Here is a 25441-nt window from a genome sequence, read left to right as displayed (position 1 = left end):
TGTATGAACAGAAAATATTTCTATCTGGTCACCTGGTCACCAAGAATGTGACAAATAAAAGCAACAGAGATTCACATTGTCTCTACAATTTCCAGACTTTAGCCACTTGACAAATACAGGACTCTTTGAATAAAAAAAAGACTGGATCTCTTTGAAGAAGGACCTAGTACAGGGTAAAAAGAAATACACTGTAAATATTTGTCATTGCTTTTATTAAAGCTAGGATCATTTACCAGACTGAATGTACATTGGGGAAGGAGAAATAACGAGACTTCTGGAGAATTTCTGGACTGTAACTCTGAATTTACACTATTTCTGGACACTAAAATACTACTGTGGTCCACCAGTCAGAGGAGGGCCTACTGGAGATGAAGTGAGGGGAATTTTGCTTGGTTCTATCTCACAGTGGGCCCAGCAGGTCCTAACCCTTTTGGGTTATTTCAGGAGTCCTAATATTCATAGTTGGAATAGACATACATGGCAAATGGAAGAATATTTGCATTGGTTCTCTGATACATGTGATATGAACTATTATAGTATCAGTGGTATAGTGTAAGCCACTACTACTGTCTCTTCATACCAAAAGAGAAAACTAGACACAAAACCAAATTCCTGGAGCAGCTTCAAGGATTAGTGACATCATCATGGACTTGAAAGATATAAGACAGGTGATTCCTAACATATCCTTATTAAAATCACCTATGAGCCTGTGCAGAAGTCAAAGGATCTTAATGAAATACTTTGTCAACTCACAAAAGTGGTGATTTAATTGCAGCTTCTTTACCAGATGCATTTAACTGTCCTGATACCTGGTAGGTAGCTATTAATGTAGCAAAGAGTTTTTTTTTCTCTATACCTATTAGCAAAGATCATAAACAGTTTGCTTCCAGCACCCAGAACCAAAAACAAACCTTCACTGTCCTATGCTAGAGTATACCAGAATTCCAAGTCCTATGTCATAATCTAATCTGCAAGGAACTTCATTTCTTCTCTATTCCAAATAATATCACCATGGCTCACTATATTGTTAGTCTGACAACTGGACCAGAGCAAGAAGTAGCAGCTACTCTAGATACCTTGGTAAGATATACATGTATATCATAGAATGGAAAATAAATCTCATAAGTATTCATGGGCTGTCACGGCAGTAAAATTTCTAGGAGTATAGTGGTCTGGGGACGGCCAAGATATCTTATACAAAGTGGACAAGTTGCTGTATCTTGTGCTGCTGCATCTACCACAAACAAAGAGGCACAATTTTCTGTGTGACTTAATATTTCGGAGGTAACATATGCCTCATTTTGGCATAATATTCCAATCTAATAACCAAGTAACTCAAAATATTTCCAGTTTTGGACAGGGCATAGAACCAGAGAAGGCTTTACAGCAGCTTCAGACTATTTTGAAAGCCTCTCTGACATTTGGTCTCTCTGATCCAGCAAATACTACAAAGAATGTATAACATATAGGATCACTGAATGATGCCTTTGGAGGTTCCCTATGGGTGAATCATAACCTCAGACCTTTAGACTTTGGGAGCACCCACATACCATCTTCTACAGATACTCAATATACTTTTGAGAAAGAACTGTTAGCTTGCTTCTAGGCTCCAGTAGAGACTGAACAGTTGAACAAGTGTCACCAAATGCGATGCAATCTGAGCTTTCCACCATTGTATGGATATACCAGTTTATGCATCCACATATTTAAAGGTATATTGCTTGCTTTCGGTGTGGACAATTGTTAATAAAGCTCTATAACCAGCCATTGCATGTTTTTGTGTGGACATAAGTTTTCAACTCATTTGGGGAAATACCAAGTAGCATGACTGCTAGATAGTACATTAAGAGTATATGTAGTTTCGTAAGAAACTGCCAAACTGTCTTCCAAAGCAGCCGTACCATTATGCATACTTACTAACAAAGAATGGGAGGCCTCACAAACATTTGGTGTCACAAATGTTTTGGATTTTAGCCATTCTAATAGGTATGTAGTGGCATTACACTGTCTTATTTTACAGTTCCCTAATGATGATGTTGAGCATCTTTTTACAATCATTTTCTTACCTTTCCTAGCTCATAATTTATTATGTTTACTCTTTTCCCAGCTTAATTGAAGTCTAAATGAAATATAAAATTGTATATATGTAAGCAGTACGACATGGTATTTTAATATACACGTACACTATGAAATGATTACCATGATCAATATTAACATGTCACCTCAGTTACCTTTGTATATGTGTGTGCGTGTGTGTGAAGAGAACGCTGAAGTTATACTCACCCTGTTAGTAAATTTCATTTATATAATACAAGATCATTAACTACAGTCAACTTGCTGTATATTAGAACTCCAAGACTTATTCGCCCTAAATAACTCGAACTTTGCTCCATTTGACCAACATCTGCCCATTTCTCCTATTCCCTGTATCTTGGAAACTGTTGGTTCTTCTTCTATTGGTTCCAAGTTTTAGATTCCACATATAAGTGAGATCATATAGTATTTCTTTCTGTGTCTGGCTTATTTCACTTAACATAATAACCTCCTGGTTCATCCATGTTGTCATAATATTCCATTCTCTGTGTCACATTTTTGTTACCTACTCATCCGTCAAAACTTTCCATATCTTGGCTACTGTGAATAATGCTGCAATAAACATGGGAATGCTGTTGTCTCTTCAAGATACTTATAGTTCTATTTTTAATTTTTAAAGAACTTCCATACTGTCTTCCATGATGGCTATAGCAATTTACATTCTTACCAACAACATACAAGAGTACCTTTTGTCTACATTCTTAAAAACACTTGTCTTTTGCCTTTTTTGTATTAGCCATTCTAATAAGTGTGAAGTGATACATCATTGTGGTTTTCGTTTGCATTTCACAGATGATTAGTGATATCAACCATCTATTTATATACTTGCTGATGATTCGTAAGTCTTCTTTTCAGAAATATCTGTTTAAGACATTTGTTCATTTTTTAATCAAGTTATTTATTTTCCACCTGTTGAGCTGTAGGTGTTTCTTACGTATTTGGATGGATATTAACCCCTTGTCAGAGTTTGCAAGTATTTTTGTCCCATTCCATGAGTTGTCTCTACAAACTGCTGATTGCTTTCTTCACTGTGCAGAAGCTTTTTAGTTTGATACAACCCCGTTTGTCTATTTTTGTCTTTACTGCTTTTGCTGTTGGTATCATATTTTTCAAAAACACACCTAGACCAATGTCAAGAAGCTTTTCCATATCTTTTCTTTTAGCACTTGTCCTAGTTTCAGTTTATGCTTTAAGTCTTTAATTAATTTTGCATGTTGTTGGGTTTTTTTTGGTATAAGATGTGAAACAAGGATCTCATTCTTCTGCATGTGATATCCAAATTTTCCAACACCATTTATTAAAGTGTCCTTTACTTATTGTGTATTCTTGTGGCTTTGTCAAAGATTAGTTGACCATATATCTATGCTTTTATTTCTGGGCTCTCTATTCAGTTGGTCCATTTTCCTGTTTCTATGTCAGTACCATACTGTTTTGATTACTATAGATGTGTAATATAGTTTGAAATCAGGCAATGTGATGCCTCCAGCTTTGTTCTCCTTGCTCAAGTATGCTTTGGCTATTCAGGATCTTTTGTGGTTCCACACAAATTTTAGGTTTTTTTTTTTTTCCTTTTCTGTGAAAAATGCCATTGGAATTTTGGTAGCATTGCATTGAATGTACAGATCACTTTAGGGAATATAAATATTTTAACAATATTAATTTTTCCAATCTATGAACATGTGATATTTTTCCATTTTATTTGTGTCTTCAGTTTCTTTCATCATTGACTTAATAGTTTTCAATGGACAGATCTTTCCTCTTCTTGGTTAAATTTATTCCTAAGTACCTCATATTGTTTGATGCTATTGCAAACAGTTTAATTTCTTTTTTAAATACTTGTTAGTGTATAGAAATGCAAGTGATTTGGGTAAGTTCATTTTGTATCCCACAACTTTATTGAATTCATTTATTACTTCTAATGGGTTTTTTTGGTGGAGTCTTTAGAGTTTTCTCATATTATATCATGTCATCTGCAAATGGAGACAGTTTTACTTCTTTTCCGATTTGGATGCACTTTGTTTTTCTTGTTTAATTGCCCTGGCTTAACTATGTCAAATAAAAGTGGCAAGACAGCATCCGTGTCTTATTCCTGATCTTAGAGGAAAAACTTTCAGCTTTCCATTATTGAGTATTGTATTACGTGTGGTTTTGTTGTATATGGCCTTTATTATATTAAGTTATATTCCTTCCATGCCTAGTTTATCACCTTTATTATGAAAGGATATTTTTCAAATCCTTTTTCAGTATCTATTGAGATGATATGTTTTTTATCCTTCATTCTGGTAATATATGTCACATTTATTGACATGCATAGATTGAACCATCCTTGAATCCCAGAAATAAATCCCACCTGATTATGGTATATAATTTTTTAATGTGCTGTTGAATTTTGTAGACTAGCATTTTGCTGAGGGTTTTTACATGTATATTCGTAAGAAATATTGGCCTATAATTTTCTTTTCTTGTAATGTCATGGTCTAGCTTTGGTATCAGAGTAATGCTGTCCTAGTAGAATAAATTCCGAGTATTCACTAGTCTTCAACTTTTTAAAATAGTTTGAAAAGGACTATTAATTTTTCTTAAAATATTTGGTAGAATTAACCAGTGAAGCCATCTTAACCTGGGATTTTGTTGTTGGAAAGTTTTTGATTACTGATTTAATCCCCTTTCTCATTATTAGTCTATTCAGATTTTGTATTTCTTTTTGATTCAGTGTTGGTAGATCACATGTTTCTAGAAATTTGTCTATTTCTTCTAGGTCATCCAATTTGTGGGTATATCATTTTTTATAGTAACCACTGTCATCCTTTGTATTTTTGTGGTATCATTTTTTGTGTCCTCTTTCATTTGTAATTTTACTTGTGTCTTTTTTTTTCTTAATACCCTAGCAAAAGTTTTCTCCATTTTGTTTATCTCTGCAAAAATCAGCTCTTAATTTCATTGATCTTCTCTATCGTTTTTCTACTCTGTATTTATTTCTATTCTAATCCTTTATTATTTCTTTCCTTATGCTAATTTGGGCTGGGTTTGTTCCTTTTCTAGTTCCTCAATATGCAAATTTAGGTTGTGATTTTGAGATCTTTCTTTTTTCTTAACATGGACACTTATCATTATAAACTTTCCTCTTGGAACTGTTTATGTGCATCCTGTAAGTTTGGTTATCTTGTGTTTTATTCTTTTTCTCTCAATTTATTATTTTCCTTATGATACTTTTTTGCTTCCCTTTTACTTCTTTCATGCATTGGCTGTTTCCTAGGGTGTTGCTTAATTTCCACAGATTTGTGAATTTCCAAATTTTCCTTCTGTTATTATAGTTTCATACTATTGTGGTCAGATAGGATACTTGAGGGGCACCTGGGTGGCTCATTCAGTTAAGTGTCTGACTCTTGGCTGCAACTCAGCTCATGATCTCATGGTTCATGCCCCACATTGGGCTCTGCGCTCACAGCACAGAACTTGCTTGGGATTCTCTTTCTCCTCTCTCTGCTCCTCCCCGACCCTCTTTCTCAAACTTAAAAAAAGAAAAGATACTTGAAATTGTTTCAATCTTATTGAAATTTAAGGACTTGTGGGGCACCTGGCTGGCTCAGGCAGTGGAGCATGCAACTCTCGGTCACAGGGTTGTGGATTCAAGCCCCACACTGGGTGTAGAGATTACTTAAAAACAAAATCTTAAAAAATTTTTGTTGACTAGTTTGGGGGTTTAACATATGATCTGTCCTGGAGAAAGTTATGTGTACATTTGAGAACAATGTGTACTGTGCTGCAGTTGTATGGGAATTTCTGTACCTGTGAGATCCCTGTGGTCTATACTGTTGTTCAAATTCACTGCCTTATTTATTTAGAACTGAGCGATCTACACATTGCTCAGGATAGGGTACTGAACTCCCTGACTTTTATTGTATTGCTGTATATTTCTCACTTTATATCTCTCAATATATCCTTTATGCATGTAGGTGATCTGATGTTGGGTGCATATATATTTACAACTGTTATATCCTATTAATGAATTGACTCTTTCACCATAATATAATGACCATTTTTGTCTCCTTTGATAATTTTTAAGCCTATTTAATCTGAAATAATAAGTATTCCTGTGTTCTTTTCATTATCACTAATGTGAAATATCTTTCTCCATCCTTTGTATTTCAGCCTATGTGTGTCTTTAAAACTAGTCTCTTCAGGAAACCATCAAAACCCTAGAGGAGTGGGGCGCCTGGGTGGCGCAGTCGGTTAAGTGTCCGACTTCAGCCAGGTCACGATCTCACAGACCGTGAGTTCGAGCCCCGCGTCAGGCTCTGGGCTGATGGCTCAGAGCCTGGAGCCTGTTTCCGATTCTGTGTCTCCCTCTCTCTCTCTCTGCCCCTCCCCCATTCATGCTCTGTCTCTCTCTGTCCCAAAAATAAATAAACGTTGAAAAAAAATTAAAAAAAAAAAAACCCTAGAGGAGAAAGCAGGAAAAGACCTCTCTGACCTCAGCCGCAGCAATCTCTTACTTGACACATCCCCAAGGCAAGGGAATTAAAAGCAAAAATGAACTACTGGGACCTTATGAAGATAAAAAGCTTCTGCACAGCAAAGGAAACAACCAACAAAACTAAAAGGCAACCAACGGAATGGGAAAAGATATTTGCAAATGACATATCGGACAAAGGGTTAGTATCCAAAATCTATAAAGAGCTCACCAAACTCCACACCCAAAAAACAAATAATCCAGTGAAGAAATGGGCAGAAAACATGAATAGACACTTCTCTAAAGAAGACATTCAGATGGCCAACAGGCGCATGAAAAGATGCTCAACGTCGCTCCTCATCAGGGAAATACAAATCAAAACCACACTCAGATATCACCTCACGCCAGTCAGAGTGGCCAAAATGAACAAATCAGGAGACTATAGATGCTGGCGAGGATGTGGAGAAACGGGAACCCTCTTGCACTGTTGGTGGGAATGCAAATTGGTGCAGCCACTCTGGAAAACAGTGTGGAGGTTCCTCAGAAAATTAAAAATAGACCTACCCTATGACCCAGCAGTAGCACTGCTGGGAATTTACCCAAGGGATACAGGAGTACTGATGCATAGGGCCACTTGTACCCCAATGTTTATAGCAGCACTCTCAACAATAGCCAAATTGTGGAAAGAGCCTAAATGTCCATCAACAGATGAATGGATAAAGAAATTGTGGTTTATATACACAATGGAGTACTACAGGGCAATGAGAAAGAACCAAATATGGCCCTTTGTAGCAACATGGATGGAACTGGAGAGTGTGATGCTAAGTGAAATAAGCCATACATATAAAGACAGATACCATATGGTTTCACTCTTATGTGGATCCTGAGAAACTTAACAGAAACCCATGGGGGAGGGGAAGGGAAACAAAAAAAGTTAGGTTGGGAGAGAGCCAAAGTATAAGAGACTCTTAAAAACTGAGAACAAACTGAGGGTTGATGTGGGGGGTGGGAGGGAGGGGAGGGTGGGTGATGGGTATTGAGGAGGGCACCTTTTGGGATGAGCACTGGGTGTTGTATGGAAACCAATTTGACAATACACTTCAGATATTGAAAAAAAAAACTAGTCTCTTGTAGGCAGAATTTATTTGGATCATGTTTTTTATACATTCAGTTATTCTATATCTTTTTACTAGAGATTTTAATCCATTTACGTTTAAAATAATTATAGATGAGAACTTATTATTGCCACTTTTCTGTTTTGTATTTCCTTTGTTTCTTTCTACCCACTGTCTTCCTTTATTATTTGATAGCTTTTTTGCAGTGGTATGCTTTGATTCCTTTCTCTTTATATTTTGTGTATCTGCTGTGGGTTTTTGTGTTTACAAAGAGACTTATATAACACATCTTATAGTCCATTTTAAGCTGATAACAAATTAACTTTGATTACATACAAAACTTCTACACTTTTTTTCTGGTGTATACATAACATTTATTGTGGTAAAATATACAAAAAAAATACATTTACCTGCCATTTTGAAGTGTACAATTCAATGGCATCAAGCACATTCACACTGTGGTACAACACTCCCCACTATCCATTTTGAGAATTTTTTCATGATCCCAAGCTGAAACTTTTTATTCATTGACAATAACTTCTCATTACCCCTCCCATAGTTTCTGGTTACCCCTGCCCATCCCATACATATTTTATGATAGTGATTTGACAATTTACATCTTTTGTGTATCCATTAAATTATTGTACTTATTTTTATTATTTTTGTCTTTTTACTTTTATGAAAGGGTTGAAAGTGATTTATATACCACCATTATAGTTTACACACCACCACTATAGTATGGGCATATTCTGTATTTTAGTATATATCTACCTTTACCAGGGAGTTCCATACTTTTTTTATCTCATGAATTAGCATCCTACACTTGATCTTAGCCAAAAGACTGACAAGAAATCATGAATTAATACCCTTTTGTTTCAGTCTGAAGAAGTACCTTTATAGCATTTTTTATAAGGCAGAACTGGTGGTGATGAATTCAAGCTTTGGGGAAACCTTTCTCTCCCCTTCATTTATACAGGTGATATTTGCTAGGTATAGCATTCTTGTTTGGATTTTTTTTTTCTTTCAGCATTTTGAATATATTCCACCACGAACCACCCCTTCCCCGCAAGGTTTTAGCTGAAAAATTCACTGACAGTCATATGGTGGCTCCATTGTATGAGTCATTTTTTTCTTGCTGCTTTAAAAATTCTCTTTGTCTTTGACTTTTGACAATGTGGTTATAATGCATCTCATTGTAAATGTTTTTAATTTCAACCTATTCAGAGTACTTTGAGTCTCATGATTGTGGATATCCATTTCCTTCCCCAGATTTAAGAAGTTTTCAGACAATATTTCTTTAAATAAGCTTTTTGTCTCTTCTCTCTCCCTCCCTCTCTTTACTCCTCTCATCTTTCTCCTCCTTTTCCTCTTTGTTTAGCTCCCATAATGTATATATTAGTTCACTTGATGGAGTCCCATAGTCCCTTAAGCTTTCTTTACTCTTTTTCCTTCTTTTTTTCTTTTTGCTCCTCTGACTCAGTAATTCCAAATGACTTGTCTACAAGTCACTGATACTTTCTTCTGTTTGATCTATTCTACTTTTGAACCCCATCCATGATTTTTTCAGTTATCATATACTTAAGCTCCAGTATTTTTGTTTTTTCAATTCATATCTACTTCCATGCTAATATTTGCATTTTATTAATGCAGAGCTTTCCTGATTTCATTTAGTTGTCTATCCTGTTCTCTACCTAATGAGCTTCTTTAAATGATTGTTTTGAATTTGTTAGGCAATCTACAGATCTCCATTTCTTTTGGATTGGTTACTGGAGACTTTTTGTCCTCATTGGACTGTGTCATATTTCATGATTCTTCATGTTCCTTGTAGGTTTGCTTTGTTTTCTTCATTTAGAGAATCCACTTTCTTTCCCAGTCTGTACGGACTGATTTTGACTGGGAGAGACCTTCACTAGTCAGCAGTGCTCAAAGTGAAGCAAGAGAGAGACCAATCCATTATAGCATGTGTTAGGACTGGAGGAAAGCATCAGTTCTGTGCTTTTCCCAATCTCACAGAACAATTCCAGCTATAACAGCACATCTACCCCTTTCCTTTTTTGCTAGTGGATCCAGAAAACTGAGCTTTTCCATTTTTTACCATTTGATATAAGTGAGATAGAAATTGGCTCCACAAACAGCACTCTGAATTTCCGGGGATTGGGCCCCCTTTGTTTCTTTCCTTTCTTCCTAGAAGAAAAACCTCAGTTCTGTGCTCATTTACAATCTCAAAGAGCATCAGCATCAGCTGTAACTGAATGGCCTTACCTTTTCTATGTTCTGAGCAGTCCCAAAGGACCAGGCTCTGCAGGTTGTTCAGTCCTCAGCATAAGGTGAGACAGGATCTGGCTGTGTTATGGGCCATAGGACAAGTCTCCATAGATTTAAAAGCATTCAAATCATACAAAGTAGGTTACTGATTACAATGAGAATCAACTAGAACCAATAACAGAATTATATCTGGAAATTTTCCCTGGGAATTATAACCTGTGTGTTAAAGAAATTTAAATTGTTAAAGAAATTACAAATAAAATTAGGAAACATTTTGAGCTGAATCAAAACAAAACAAGATCTATAGAAATTTATATATGTAGTTAAGGAAGTGTTTAAAAGGTAATTAATGGAACTAAATACCTATATTAGAAAGGTATCAGATGAATGACTATGGTTTCTACCTAAAGAAAGGAGAAAAGGGTCAGGGAAGATGGCAGCAGAGTAGGGGGACCTTAGGCTCATCTCATGCCACAAATACAACTAGATAACTATCAAAGCATCCTAAATAGCCCAAAATTGACCTGAAGACTGGCAGAACAAACTCCACAACTCAAGGTAGAGAAGAAGCCACATCAAACAAGGTAGGAAATGCAGAGACATGGTTTGAGAGATAAACAGATCATGGGTGCTGCAGAAGGGCAAGAGACAGACTAGCCCATAAGGAAGCACAGGGGGAAAACAAATCCCCATAGCAATCAGCTTGGAAAGGCACAGGGGCTGAATTTCATGAGTTCTTGCAACCAGCAGGGCTTAAAGCTTTGAGTTTTAAAGGTCAGTGGGTAGGGCTGGGATAGAGCTCAGAGGACAACGTACCCTTCTGGGAGAAAATTCAAGATGCTGATATACAGCATGAAAATAGTGATATGAAGAATGCCTGGTGCACACAGTGAGGTGCTCTGTCTCAGAGCACATCCCAAACAGGCAGCATTCACAGAGAGACCCCTCTAAATATAAAGGAACTGGCAAGTACCATTTCCCTCTCCTACCCCTCAGCATAAGCACAGGACCACCTGCAGGAATGAGCACAGTGCTGAAACATGCTACCTAACTTGCTTACACCAAGTCCTGCCATTCCCCACCCACCCACCCAATCTAGTGGAATTGTCCCTCTTAGTGACACTTGCCTTAATCTCAGCTCAGGAAGCCACTCCTCCAGAAGACCAGCCAAAACCCCTACTAACACTGCATCTCCCAACTTGGGAATTTTTCAGAGCCTCAGCTCTAATGGTGTTGTGGACAGATATCATTTCACAAACAGACCAGAGGAGACCTACTTAAAATGTGGCACATTCAGTCGAGGGACCACATACTCCACACAAGAAGTAAAGAGAGCCTCTGCAGACAACAGACCTGAAGTGGCCAGAACAAAGCTGCAGAGTACACACAGCACACATTGGAGACATTCTTAGAAGTACTAAGCACTGAAGAACAGGGGGTACCTCTCAACAGGGCACCACGGGACCTCTTATTCATAAACAGGAGACATAGTGACCTTCTCAAGAACAGGAGACATAGTGACCATCCTAACCACAGACAGGCAGAGAAACTTAGGCAAAACGAAAAGACAGAGAAATTTATCCCAGATGAAAGAACAGGACAAAGCCATGGTCAGAAATCTAAATGAAACAGATATAAGTAACATACGTGAGAAAGAATTTAAAGTAATGATTATAAGGATACTCACTGGACTTGAGAAAAAAGTGGAAGATATACGCGAGACCCTTAACATAGAGATAAGGAATAAAATAGAAAAGATAAAGGGCTCAATAAATGGAAGTGAGAAACACTCTTGATGGAATGAACAGAAGGGTGGGAGAAGCAGAGGAATGAAATAGTGACATAGAAAAGAGTAATGGAAAGTAATCAAGCTGAACAAAAGAGAGTAAAAGAATTATTCAAAACAAGAACAGACTTTAGGTACTCAGGGACTCCATCAAACATAATAACACCTGTATTATAGGAGTCCCAGAAGAAGACAGAGAACAGAGGGAAAAAATTAATTTGAATAAATAATAGCTGAAAACTTTCCTAATGTAAGAAAGTAAATATCCAACCAGATCCCGGAGGCACAGAGAATTTCCATCAAAATCAACAAAATCAGACTGACATCAAGACATAATTAAAATTGCAAAATATAGTGATAAAAAAAACCTTAAAAGCAGTAAGACAAAAGAAGTCATTAATTTACAAGGGAAAATCCATTAGACTAGCAGAATATTTTTCAACAGAAACTCTCCAAGCCAGAAGGGAATGGCATGATATGTTCAGCGTGCTGAATGAGAAAATTTTACAGCCCAAAACACTCTTGATAGCAAGGCTATCATTCAGAATAGAAGGAAACATAAAGAGTTTCCGAGACAAACAAAAACAAATGGAGTTAATGTCCACTAAACTAACCCTGTAAGAAATATTCAAGGGGACACTGAGTGGAAAGGACAAACCAAAAGGGACAGTATAAAAGTAGGAAACACAACAGCAGCAAAAATGATTATTTCTGTAAAAAAATCAATCAAGAAACTCACCAAAAAAAAGGGTATTAAATATAATAACATACACCTAAAACATGGAGAGGAGAGGAGAGAAGAATGGATTCAAACTTAAATGACATCAACTTAATATAGGCTGCTATATGCAGAAATCATATACAAAACTAATGATAACCATATATCAAAACCACTAATAAACATGCAAAGAATAAAGAGAAATAAATCCAAATCTATCACTAAAGAAAATCAGCAAAACATGACAAGATAAAGGCAAGAAAGGATCAGAGACAATCTTCAAAACCAACCACAAAACAAGTAACAAAATGGCAACAGATACATACCTATCAATAATTACTTTGAATATGAATGGATGAAATGTTCTAATCAGAAGACATATGGTGACAAAATGGATTAAAAAATAAAACAAGATTCCTCTATATGCTGCCTACAACAGACTCATGTTAGACCTAAAGACACTTACTGAATGAAAGTGAGAGGAACAAAAAATGTCTATCACACAAATGGATTATCAAAGAAATCCAGAATAGCAATGCTTATTTCAGACAAAATACCCTTTATTTCTATGATTTTTCTTTGGCTGTGTACTGTATACTTTATTGATGGTACAATGCAAGGTGGAGCTCCACAATCCCCTCCTTTTCTTCAAGGACTCTTGGATGGAAACTGTGGAGGTCAAGAGATATTCAGTGTGTTGAGGGATGAGTTGGGACAAAGACTCCCCTGCATCTGAGAGCCTTTCTCTTCCTGTTGCTCTTGCTGGGGCTGGTGGTCCAGGGGGCTCTTACTCCTTGAAGGCCATGTGGGTGATAATGTCTACCACCCAGTCACTGTAGCCAAATTCATCATCATACCAGGAAATGAGCTTGACAAAGTAGTCACTGAAAGCAAGGCCAGCCCCAGAATCAAAGGTGGAAGAGTGCATGTCACTATTAAAGTTGATACTCAGTGTAGCCCAGGATGCCCTTCAAAGAGCCTTCTAATGCCTGCTTCACAACCTTCTTGATGTCATATTTGGCAAGTCAAATCTATGACTGACATGCCAGAAAGGTTCCCATTCAGCTCAGGGATGACCTTGCCTACAGCCTTGGTGGTGTCAGTAGAAGCAGGGATGATATTATGGGCAACCCTTCAGCCATCACATCACAGCTTCCCAAAGTGGCAGTCCATGGTCTTTTGGGTGGCAATGATGGCATGGGCTGTGGTCACATGTCCCTCCACGATGCCAAAGTTGTCATGGGTGACCTTGGTCACAGAGGTCAAGCAGTTAGTGGTGCAGGAGGCATTGCTGACAATCTTGAGGGAGTTATCATACTTCTCATGGTTCACGCCCATCACAAACATGGAGGCATCAGCAGAAGGGACAGAGATGATGACTCCTTGGGCCCCACCCTTCTAATGATCCCCAGCCTTCTCCATGGTGGTAATGACCCTAGTGGACTCCACAACATACTCAGCACCAGATTCATCCCATTTGATATTGGCAGGATCTCACTTCTGAAAAATGAAGATGAGCTTTCCATTGATGACAAGTGTCCTGTTCTCAGCCATGACTGTGCCATGGAACTTGCCAAGGGTGCAATCATAGGAGAACATCAGGAACATGTAGACCATGTAATGGAGGTCAATAAAGGAGTCACTGATGGTGACAATATCCACTTTTCTAGAGTTAAAAGCAGCCCTGGTAACTAGGCACCTAATACACCCAAATCCATTTATTATGACCTTCTCCATAATTTCTCAGGGACACTGCTGGCACTACACCAGAAGAAGCAGCTTTCTGTTGAACATGGAGGAGCAGAGAGCCCAGACAAAAAAGACTTTTAAATCAAAAACTATAACAGGAGACAAGAACACTGTATAATAATAAAGGGGACATTCCAACAAGAAGTATAACAATTATAAATATTTATACACCCAAGTTGGAAGCACCCAAATATATAAAATAGTTAATAACAAATGTAAAGGAAATAATAATAATACAATAACAGTCCTGACTTTAACACCCCACATACAATAAGGGACAGATCATCTAAACAGGTTGTGAACAAGGAAACAATGGCTGTGAATGACACACTGGAACAATTAGACTTAATAAACATACACAGAATATTCCATCCTAAAACAGAATACACATTCTTTTCAATTGCACATGGAACTATCTCAAGAATAGATCATATATTAGGTCACAAAACAAACTCAAGAAAGTCAAGAAGACTAAAGTCATACCATGTGTCTTTTCTGACTACATCCCTATGAAACTAGAAGTCAACCACAAAAAATATATCCAGAAAGAACACAAATACATGGCAGTTAAATAACCCAATGAATGGGTCAACCAGGAAATCAAAAAACAAATTAAAAAGCACATGGAAAGAATTAAAATGAAAACACTACAATTCAAAACCTCTGGGATACAGCAAAGCAATTCTAAGAGGGAAGTTAATAGCAATACAAACCTATCTCAAGAAACAAGAAAAATATCAAATAAACAACCTAATTTTGCACATACAGTAGCTAGAAAAAGAACAACAAAACCTAAAACCAGCAGAAGGAAGGAAATAATAAAGATTAGAGCAGAAATAAATGATATAGAAACAATCAAACAAACAAACAAAAACACAACAAATCAATAAAACCTGGAACTGGTTCCTTAAAAATAAATAAAAATAATTGATAAACCTCTAGCCAGACTTATCAAAAAGAAAAGGACTCAAATAAAACCAAAAATGAGAGAGGAGAAATAACAACCAACACCACAGAAATACAAATAATTATAAGATAATATGAAAAACTATATGCCAAAAACTGGACAATCTAGAAGAAATGGATAAATTCCTAAAAAATGTATAAACTACCAAAACTGAAACAGGAAGAAATAGAAAACTTGAGCAGATCAACGATCAGCAAACAAACTGAATCAGTAATTAAAAAAAAAAAATCCAACAAACAAAAGTCCAGGATCCAATGGCTTCACAAGCAAATTCCACCCAACATTTAAAAGGCGAAAGATTTATACAATCTGAAGAGAAACCAGAGTATTCCACCCAACATTTAAAGAGTTCATACCTATTCTTCTAAAACTGTTCCAAAAAATAGAAAAGGAAGGAAAACTTCCAAATTCATTCCATGAGGCCAGCATTACCCTGATACCAAAACCAGATAAAGATACCACTCAAAAAGAGACCTATAGATATCCCTGATGAACACAGATGCAAAAATTCTCAATAAAATACTTGCAAGTTGAATCCAACAACACATTAAAAAATCATTCACCACAGTCCAGAGGGATTTATTTCTGGGTTGCAAGGGTGGTTCAATATCTGTAAATTAATCAACATGATACACCACATTAATAAAAGAAAAGTGAAGAACATTATGATCATTTCAATAGATGCTAAAAGAATCCATTCATGATAAAAATCCCTCAACAAAATAGATTAGAGGAAACATACCTCAACAGAATAAAGGCCATACATAAACTCAGAGGTAATACCATCCTAAATAGGAAAAAATTGAGAGCTCTTCCTCTACAGTCAGGAACAAATAGGGATGCCCATACTCAACACTTTTATGCAACATAGTAATGGAAGTCTTAGCCATAGCAGTAAGATAGCAAAAAGAAATAAAAGCATCCAAATCAGCAAGGAAGAAGTAAAACTTTCGCTATTTGTAGAAGACAGTATACTGTGTATAGAAAACCTGAAAGATTCCACCAAAAAGCTGCTAGAACTGACAGATGGATTCAGTAAAGTTTCAGGATACAAAAATCAATGTGCAGAAATCTGTTGCATTTCTATACACCCATTATGAAGCAGGAGAAGGAGAAATTAAGGAATCAATTCCATTTACAATTGCACCAAAAACCATTAACATACCTAGGAATGAACCTAACCAAAGGGGCGACAGACCTATAATCCGAAAATTGTACAAGACTTGTGAAAGAAATTGAAGAAGACACAAAGAAATGGAAAAGCACCCCATGCTCATGGACTGGAAGAACAAATATTGTTAAAATCTCTATACTATCCAATACAATCTACACATTTACTGCAGACCCTATCAAAATACCAATAGCCTTCTTCACAGAACTAGAAGAAACAACTCTAAAATTTGTATGGAACCACAAAAGACCGTGAATAGCCAAAGCAATATTGAAAAAGAAAAGCAAAGCTGGAGGTATCACAATTCTGGACTTCAAATTATATTACAAAGCTGTAGTAATCAAAACCTTATGGTACTAGCCCAAAAATATACATGTAGATAAATAGAACAGACTAGAAAACCCAGAAAGAAACCCACAACTATATAATCAATCTTCAACAAAGCAGGAAAGAATATCCATGGGAAAAAGTCCCTTCAACAAATAGTGTTGCTAAAACTCAACAGCTACCTGCAAAAGAATGGAATTGGACCACTTTCTTACACCAGACACAAAAATACATTCAAAATTGATGAAAGACCTAAATGTAAAACCTGAAACCACCAAATTCTAGAACAGAATGCAGCCATTAACTTTTTTGACATCAGCCACAGCAACTTCTTTCTGGACATGTCTCCTGAGGCAAAGGAAACAAAAGCAAAAATAAACTATTAGGACTACCTCAAAATAAAAAGCTTTTTCACAATGAATGAATCGAAAAAACTAAAAGGAAACCTATGGAATGGGAGAAGATATTTGTAAATGACATATCCAATAAAGGGTTAGTATCCAAAATATATAAAGAACTTATCAAACTCAATACCCAAAAAACAAATAATTCAGTTAAAAGGTGGGCAGAAGACATGAACAGACATCTCTCCAAGAATACACAGAGATGCCAAACAGACACATGAAAAGATGCTCATCATCATTTATCATCAGGGAAATGCAAAACTACAATATCACCTCACATCTGTCAAAATGGCTAAAATCAACAATACAAGAAATAACAGGTATTGGCAAGGATTTGGAAGAAAAAAAGGAATACTCATGCATCGTTGGTTGGAATGCAAACTGGTACAGTCACTCTGGAAAATAATATGGAGGTTCCTCAAAAAGTTAAAAATAGGGGCATGTGAGTGGTTCAGTTGGTTTAGCACTCGTCTCTTGATTTCATTGTAGGTCATGATCTACCAGTTCATGAGATCGAGCCCTGTGTTGTGCTCTTCACTGAGAGCACAGAATCTGCTTGGGATTCTCTCTCCCTCTATGCCCCTCCCCCACTAATGTGTGTGCACCCACTCTCAAAATAAATAAACTTTTTTAAAAAGTTAAAAATAGAACTACCCTATCATCCAGTAATCACATTACTGCGTATTTCCCCCAACGAATACAAAAACACTAATTGAAAGTGATACATGAACCCCTCTGTTTATAATAGCATTATTTACAATAGCCAAGATATAGAAGCAGCCCAAGTATCCATGGATTGATGAACAGGTAAAGAAGATGTAATATACATATATAGGAGTATTACTCATCTGTAAAAGAGAATGAAATCTTGCCATTTGCAACAACATGGACGGAGCTAGACAGTAGAATGCTAGGTGAAAAAAATTAGTCAGAAAAGACAAATACCATATTTCACTCATATGTGGAATTTAAGAAGCAAAACAAATGAGCATATGGAAAAAAGAGAGAGAGAAATCAAGAAATATACTCTTATTTATAGAGAACTGATGGTTACCAGTGGGGAGGAGGTTGGGGGTATGGTTAAATAGGTAATGGCAATTAAACAGTGCACTTATGATGAACACCAGGTGATGTATGTAACTGTTGAATCACAATAACATACATCTGAAACTAACAACACAGCTAATTGGGATTAAAATAAAAAATTAAAATAAATAATTAGAAAGTAGAAAAGGCAAATTAAAAACAAATAAAGAAGAATATAAACAATACAAACAGAAATTAATGAAATAGGTAACAGAAAACAACAGAAAAAAAAATACAACCCAAAGGAAAGAAATAATAAAGAGCAGACCAGAAATAGAGACTAAAATGACAATAGAAAAGATCAATAACACTAAGAGCTTGTTCTTTGAAAAGATAAACAAAATTTTCCTTTAACTAAACTAACCAATAAAAAATAGAGTGCTCAAATAAATGAAATCGGAAATAAAAGAGGTTGCAACAGATACCATAGAGTATGATTATAAGAAAGTACTATAAACAAGTATACACCAACAAATTAGACAACCTAGAAGAATGGATAAATTCCTATAAACACATAATCTTCTAAAACTGAATCATAAAAAAATATAAAATGTGAGTAGACCAACTTCTAGTAACAAGATGAACTGGTAATCAAAAACTTCTCAATAAACAGAAGTCCAAGACCAAACATTTTCACTGGTTAATTCTACCAAACATTCAAAGCAGATTTAATACCTATCCTTCTCAAACTCTTCCAAAACACTGAAGAGAAGGAAATGCTTCCCAAGCATACCCTGAACCAACACTACACCAGGACAACATAAAAAAAAAAAAAAAAAAATTACACGCTGATATCCTTGATGAATGTAGCTGTGAAAACCTTCAATAAAATATAAGCAAATTAATTTCAACAATATATAAAAGAATCATACATATTGATCAAGTGGGGATTATTCCAGAGATAAAGGTGATACAACATCCAAAGAAATCAATCGATATGATACAGGTTAACAAAATGAAGTATAAAAATCATAAGATCATCTCAATAGATACAGAAAAAAAATCATATGACAAAATTCGACATTTATTTCTGATAAAAATCTCAACAAAGTGGGTATAGAGGGAACACACCTTAACATAATAAACGCCATGCATGACAAACTCACAGCTAACACTACACTCAATGTTGAAAAATTACAAACTTTGTTTTTCACTCTCATCACTTTTATTCAACAAAGTGTTCAAAGTTGTAACCACAGCAATAATGCAAGAAAAAGAAAAAAGGCCACTCAATTATGAAAGGAAAAATAAAACTGTTACTATTTATAGATCATGTAATACTATATATAAAACAACCCTGAAGCTTCCACCAAAAACCTTGAGGAACTGTTAAATTCAGAAAAGTTTGAGGATACAAAATTAATACATATAAATCTATGGTGTTTCCTATACACTAATAACAAAATATCGGAAAGAAAAACTAAGAAATAAACCCCAACTCCAATTATATCAAAAAGAGGGGCTCATGAGTGGCTCAGTTGGTCAAGCATCCAACTCTTAATTTTGGCTCAGGTCATGATCCCAAGGTCATGGGATCAAGTCCCACATTGTGGAGCCTGCTTAAGATTCTTTCTCTCCCTCTGTTCCTCTCCCCTGCTCACACTCTCTCTCTCTCAAAAAACAAAACAATCAAACAAAATAGTAATCAAAACAATATGGTATTGGCATAAAAATAGACACACAGATCAATGGAACAGAATTGAGCACCCAGAAAAAAACCCACACATATACGGACAATTTATGTATGACAAAGGAGCCAAGAACATACAATGGAGAAAGGACAGTCTCTTCAATAAATGGTGGTAGGAAAACTGAACAGCCACATGCAAAAGAATTAAAGTAAACCACTATCTTACACCATACATAAAAATCAACTCCAAATAGGTTAAAGATTTGAACATAAGACCTGAAACCACAAAATTCCTAGAAGAAAATACAGTCAGTCTTGACATTGGTCTTAGCAATGTTTATGAATCTGACTTCAAAGGCAAGAGAAACAAAAGCAAAAATAAACAAATGGGCATACATCAAACTAAAAAGCTTCTACATAGCAAAGGAAACCATCATAAAAATGAAAAGACAACCTAATAAAGTGGAGAATATATTTGCAAATCACATATCTAGTAACAGGTTAATATCCAAAATATGTACAGAATTCACACAACTCAATAACAATAAATCAAACAGATTTTTTAAATGGACAGAGGATCTAAGTAGACACTTTTCCAAGAAAGACATACTACCAAAAGGCACGTGAAAAGATATTTGTTTATCACTAAATATTAGAGAAGTGCAAATCAAAACCACAATGAGACATCACTTCACGCTTGTTAAAATGGCTATAAGCAAAAGACAAGAAGTAAGGGTTGGAGAGAACATAGATAAAAAGGAAATTTCATACACTGTTGGTGGAAATGTAAATTGGTGTGTCCACCATGGGAAATAGTAGAGGTTCCTCAAAAAATTTACATCTACCATATGATACAGCTATACCACTTCTGGGAATTCATTCAAAGAATATTAAAACACTAATTCAAAAAGATATATGTACCACTATGTGCACTGCAGCACTATTTTCAATAGACAATATAAGGAAGCAGCTTAAGTATCCACGGATACTTTATCCAATGGATGAAAAAGATGTGGTATATATAAACAAGATAAAACTACTCAGCCACAAAGAAAAATGAAATCTTGCCATTTACAACAACATATATGGACTTCAAGGCTATTATGCTAAGTGAAATAAGTCAGAGACAAATATTGTATGATTTTACTGATCTGTGGAATCCAAAAACAAAAAAGTAAAACAAACAAACAAAAACAATACAAACCCAAACTCATAGATATAGTGAAGAGATTGATGCTCACCAAAGGGGAAGACTATGGGGGGTGGGGGGGGTGAAATGGTCAATCATATACTAATGAACAATAACTAGACTTTTGGTGGTAATCACTTTGTCATGTATACCGATGTCAAATAATAACACTGTACACCAGAAACATGTATAATGTTATATATTAATTTTACCTTAATAAAAATAAGCTGAAAAATCTCTGGAATGCTGATAATATCTTTTTAAAAGGTACAAACTACCAATAGACAATGAAAGAGAGGAATATATTGAAAGTCTTAGATATATTTCTTTTCTTATTATTATTTTGAGAGAAAGAAGAGCATGTGCAAGCTCAGGAGAGGGGCAGAGGAAAAGGGAGAGAGGGAGGGAGGGAGAGACAGAGAATCCCAAGCAGGCTCCACACCCGGAACAGAGCCCAATGCGGGACTTGATCCCATGACCGTGAGATCATGATCTGAGCCAAAATCACGAATCTGATGCTCAACCAACTGAGCCACCCAGGCGCCACTTGCAGATATTCCATAAGGAGAGAATATTAGGAACAGCTTTTCCAATAATGATGACAACATAGATTAATATGCACATTTCTTTAAAGACACAGACTACCAACAATTGAATTTATAGTTGAAAACTTTCTCCTAGAGAAAACTGCAGGCTAAAATTACTTTTCTGGTAAATTTTACCAAACGTTTAAGAAAGAAACTACAACATTTCTACAAAACTTCTGCAGTAAATTTAAAACAAGGAAATATATTCTAAAAGGCCACCATTATCCTGATACTAAACTAGATAAAGCACTGTTTCATAACCCAACATCCACTGCTGATTTTAAAAACTAAATAGAAAGGAATTTCCTCAGCCTGATAAAAAGCTTGTATTAAAGACCTATACCTAGCATCATACTTAACAAAAAAATGAAATTTTTTCTTATAAGAATAAAAACAAGTCAAAGATGTTCACCCTAACCACTTGTATATTCAGCACTACACTATTTGACCTGGCAAGTACAATAAGGAAACAGAAATGAATAAAATTATCCATACTAGAATAAAAGAAGTAAAATGTGTTTATGCACTGAAAAAATGACCATCTATGAGGAAGATCCTACTTACTCTGTAAAAAACCAAGAGGAAGTGAACGATTTTGCAAGTTTTCAAAATACAATTTCAATAAAAAAAATCTATTATATTTCTATAATTAGCAATAAACAATTATAAACTAAACAAAAATGCCATTTAAAACAGCACCAAAAATTAAAATAATTAGGAACAAATCTCAAGAAAGATATGCAAGACCAGTTCACCCGAAACTATATAACATTGCTGAAACAAATTAAATGGGACTTCCATAAATAGCGAGATATACTGTTTCCATGGCTCACTCTTCATAAGGATTAAATAGATTCATCATGTAAGAATTATGTCACAGCTGTGATAACACTCATATCAATATTTGGTGTCCCAAGTTTTCTGAATCCAAAATATCAAAGATAGAAACAAAAGGCTATCCCATGATTAGTGAGAAGTCATATATCACTTATGAGATCTTCCTGTAAATCACTAGCTGTCTGCATACTCTCTTGATTGCTGTCTTCATCTCTTTATTCCTGAATGTGTAGATGACTGGATTCAGAAAAGGAGTGATGACTGCATCAAAAATGGCAAGAAATTTGTCCATTTGGGAATTGGGATGTGGCCATGTATAGACAAACATGGTTGGACCGAAAAACAAAAGGACCACAGTGATGTGAGCTGACAGGGTGGAAACGGCCTTGGATGAGCCACCGGAGGAATGTTTCCAAACAGAAAAAAGGATGATGACGTAGGAGATGAGGAGTATGAAGAAGGAACCCACACAGATAAACCCACTGTTAACAGTGACCATGAACTGCAATCTGTAGGTATCTGTACAGGCCAGTCTGAGGAGCCGAGGAAGGTCACAGTAAAAGCTGTCCAATACATTAGGACCACAGAAGGGTAAATTAACAATGAATGCTAGTTGGAACAGTGAGTGACTGACACCAAGGGCCCAGGCAGCAGCCAGAAACAAAATGCACATTCGTGGGCTCATGATGGTCAAGTAGTGGAGAGGCTTGCAGATGGCAACATATCTGTCAAAGGCCATGGCGATGAGCAGCACCATCTCCACACCACCAATGACGTGGATGAAGAAGATCTGGGCGATGCAGCCTCCAAAGGAGATGACTTTGTGCTTTCTGAAAAGGTCATAAATCATCTTGGGTGAGGTGGCAGAGCAGGCTCCCAAGTCAATGAAAGAGAGATTGGCCAGTAGGAAGTACATGGGGGAATGCAAGTGAGGATCAACGGTCACAGAGAACACAATGAGGATGTTCCCGGTCATGCTTGCCACATAGAGCACAGAGGAGAACACCAGGAGGAGAAGCTGGATCTCCCACGAATGAGTGAGTCCCAGAAACACAAACTCAGACACAACCGAGTGATTCCCTCCATCCATTGATCCAGCCAACTGGGCTGCCAATGAAATAAGAACTAAGAAAATGAGGAGGAAAATGTGATTATGGAGATAATAGGTCATAGAATTACTAATGTTTCAATATTCTTATGAATGAAAAGGATATAGTTATCTACTTCCTCAAATATAAAAAAAACAAAAATCAACACACTACCATCACATGTGTGAGTTAAGACATAATTTTAAACTTGGGGCGCCTGGGTGGCGCAGTCGGTTAAGCGTCCTACTTCAGCCAGGTCACAATCTCACAGTCCGTGAGTTCGAGCCCCGCGTCGGGCTCTGGGCTGATGGCTCAGAGCCTGGAGCCTGTTTCTGATTCTGTGTCTCCCTCTCTCTCTGCCCCTCCCCCGTTCATGCTCTGTCTCTCTCTGTCCCAAAAATAAATAAACGTTAAAAAAAAAATTTTAAACTATCACCAATACTCTTACTGCAACGTTCTGTTCTCAAATGAACAGATTAGCCATGAACATGGACAGATGAGTACCCATGACATTCATCGTCTGTTTAAATCACTTTTGAGGGCGCCTGAGCGGCTCAGTCCTTTGAGCATCCAACTTCAGCTCCAGTCATGATCTCATGGTTCGTGAGTTCAAGTCCCACATCAGTCTCTGTACTGACAGCTTGGAGCCTGGAGTCTACTCCTGATTCTGTGTCTCTCTCTCTGCCCATTCCCCCCACCCTCAGAAATAAATAAAAAACATTAAAAAATTTTTTATTTATTTCACTTCTGATATTGACTATTTCTCACTTCTAACATAGTCCATCTTACTTTTATGTATGTCCTCATAATCTACTCCTCTTCCCAGAGTGCTCCCACAATTTTCTGATAAAAAGTAGGATGAGAGGAAAGCATGATTAACAAATCAATTGTCACCTTGAGTGAGAGAGTGACTAATATATGAGTTGAGACTAAATTAAGACTGGCTGTAGATTAAGATTGAATAAAGACACTGACTGGGGTATGTGAAATTGAACAGCCCACTAGTAAAACAATTGTTAGGTGGACTCTAAAAATGGAACAAGTGTTTTCCATCACATTTTATTATGTTCACTATCCTGGGTGCCTCTAGTTCCCATGCAATTTTTCATAACTACAAAGCCCTAAACTGGCCTCGACATTCAATAAAAATGTCATGCCACTAGGATGCAAGGCTTTTTCCAAACCTAATAAATGTGTATTTGAAAGATTTCACCAGATTCTGCTAAGGTGCATGCCTAAAGTGGCCACCAAGGGTGTAACATATTTTTGCAAACAGCTTTTCCCTACCCATCCATATGAAAGTATTAAAGATCAGCACTTGGAATAGCTAGGATTGTATGTTTTAATTCATCAGTGTCTCATCCTCCCTTTGGTGTCAACCTTTATGTCCACTGACATCCCCACCCACACCATTTAAAGTGCTTAGTACCACCTGCAGGTAACCTGTTGTTGTGTGGTATTTTCCTGCTTACTGTGAAATCTATTCAGATATTTTATCTTCAAGGCAATTTGTATTTTGTACTTTTGATTTAGGATTATAAAATAAGAACGTCAAACATTAATAAATCACATTTTAAGAAGAACAGAGGATCTTTCTTCTTGATCTTAAACCATAAAATACAAAATGTGACACTGGAGATTCAGTCCTTTAATATGTATAATATTTATATGTGAAGTGGATGGTGAGCAGACGACAGTGTTCTATTTGTCTCTGTGTTCAGATACCTACCTCGATCATATCCTGTAATAGAGAGTAATTTCCAAAAACAGTAATAAGGTTGATTATTTTAGGAATTGATGAGGTACAGTAGAATGGTATAATGACATCCTTCATTTTTACAACTACAATTCCAGACTTTCTCATACAAAGGAGCATCTAACTGATGCCCTCAGTCATCCCAGACTGCAAAACACATGGAGACTAACACTGTGTCCTGCCCCCCATTCTGGGTCTCCACCACTAGCATGAATCTCT

At 36.3% G+C, this 25441-nt stretch overlaps 1 protein-coding gene and 1 pseudogene across 1 annotated transcript; both read right to left on the bottom strand.

The window, feature by feature from the left end:
- Positions 1 to 12993: 12993 nt before the first annotated feature.
- LOC101099722 lies at positions 12994 to 14208 on the bottom strand (annotated as a pseudogene).
- An 8096-nt stretch (positions 14209 to 22304) lies between these two features.
- Positions 22305 to 23476, bottom strand: LOC101092189 (olfactory receptor 4F3/4F16/4F29). Its single transcript, XM_011283093.3, has one exon. The coding sequence runs from the start codon at positions 23466 to 23468 to the stop codon at positions 22530 to 22532; it is 939 nt and encodes a 312-aa protein (XP_011281395.3). The 5' UTR covers positions 23469 to 23476; the 3' UTR covers positions 22305 to 22529.
- Between the last annotated feature and the right edge of the window lie 1965 nt (positions 23477 to 25441).

This window comes from Felis catus, chromosome B3 (genome assembly GCF_018350175.1).
Source record: "Felis catus isolate Fca126 chromosome B3, F.catus_Fca126_mat1.0, whole genome shotgun sequence".
In the NCBI taxonomy this organism is placed as follows: Eukaryota; Metazoa; Chordata; class Mammalia; order Carnivora; family Felidae; genus Felis; species Felis catus.
This window is presented reverse-complemented; position numbering and strand designations above follow the sequence as displayed.

Bases quoted from the DNA above. Each gene is read 5' to 3' on its own strand.
- LOC101092189 (XM_011283093.3), bottom strand. From the start codon at position 23,468: ATGGATGGAGGGAATCACTCGGTTGTGTCTGAGTTTGTGTTTCTGGGA.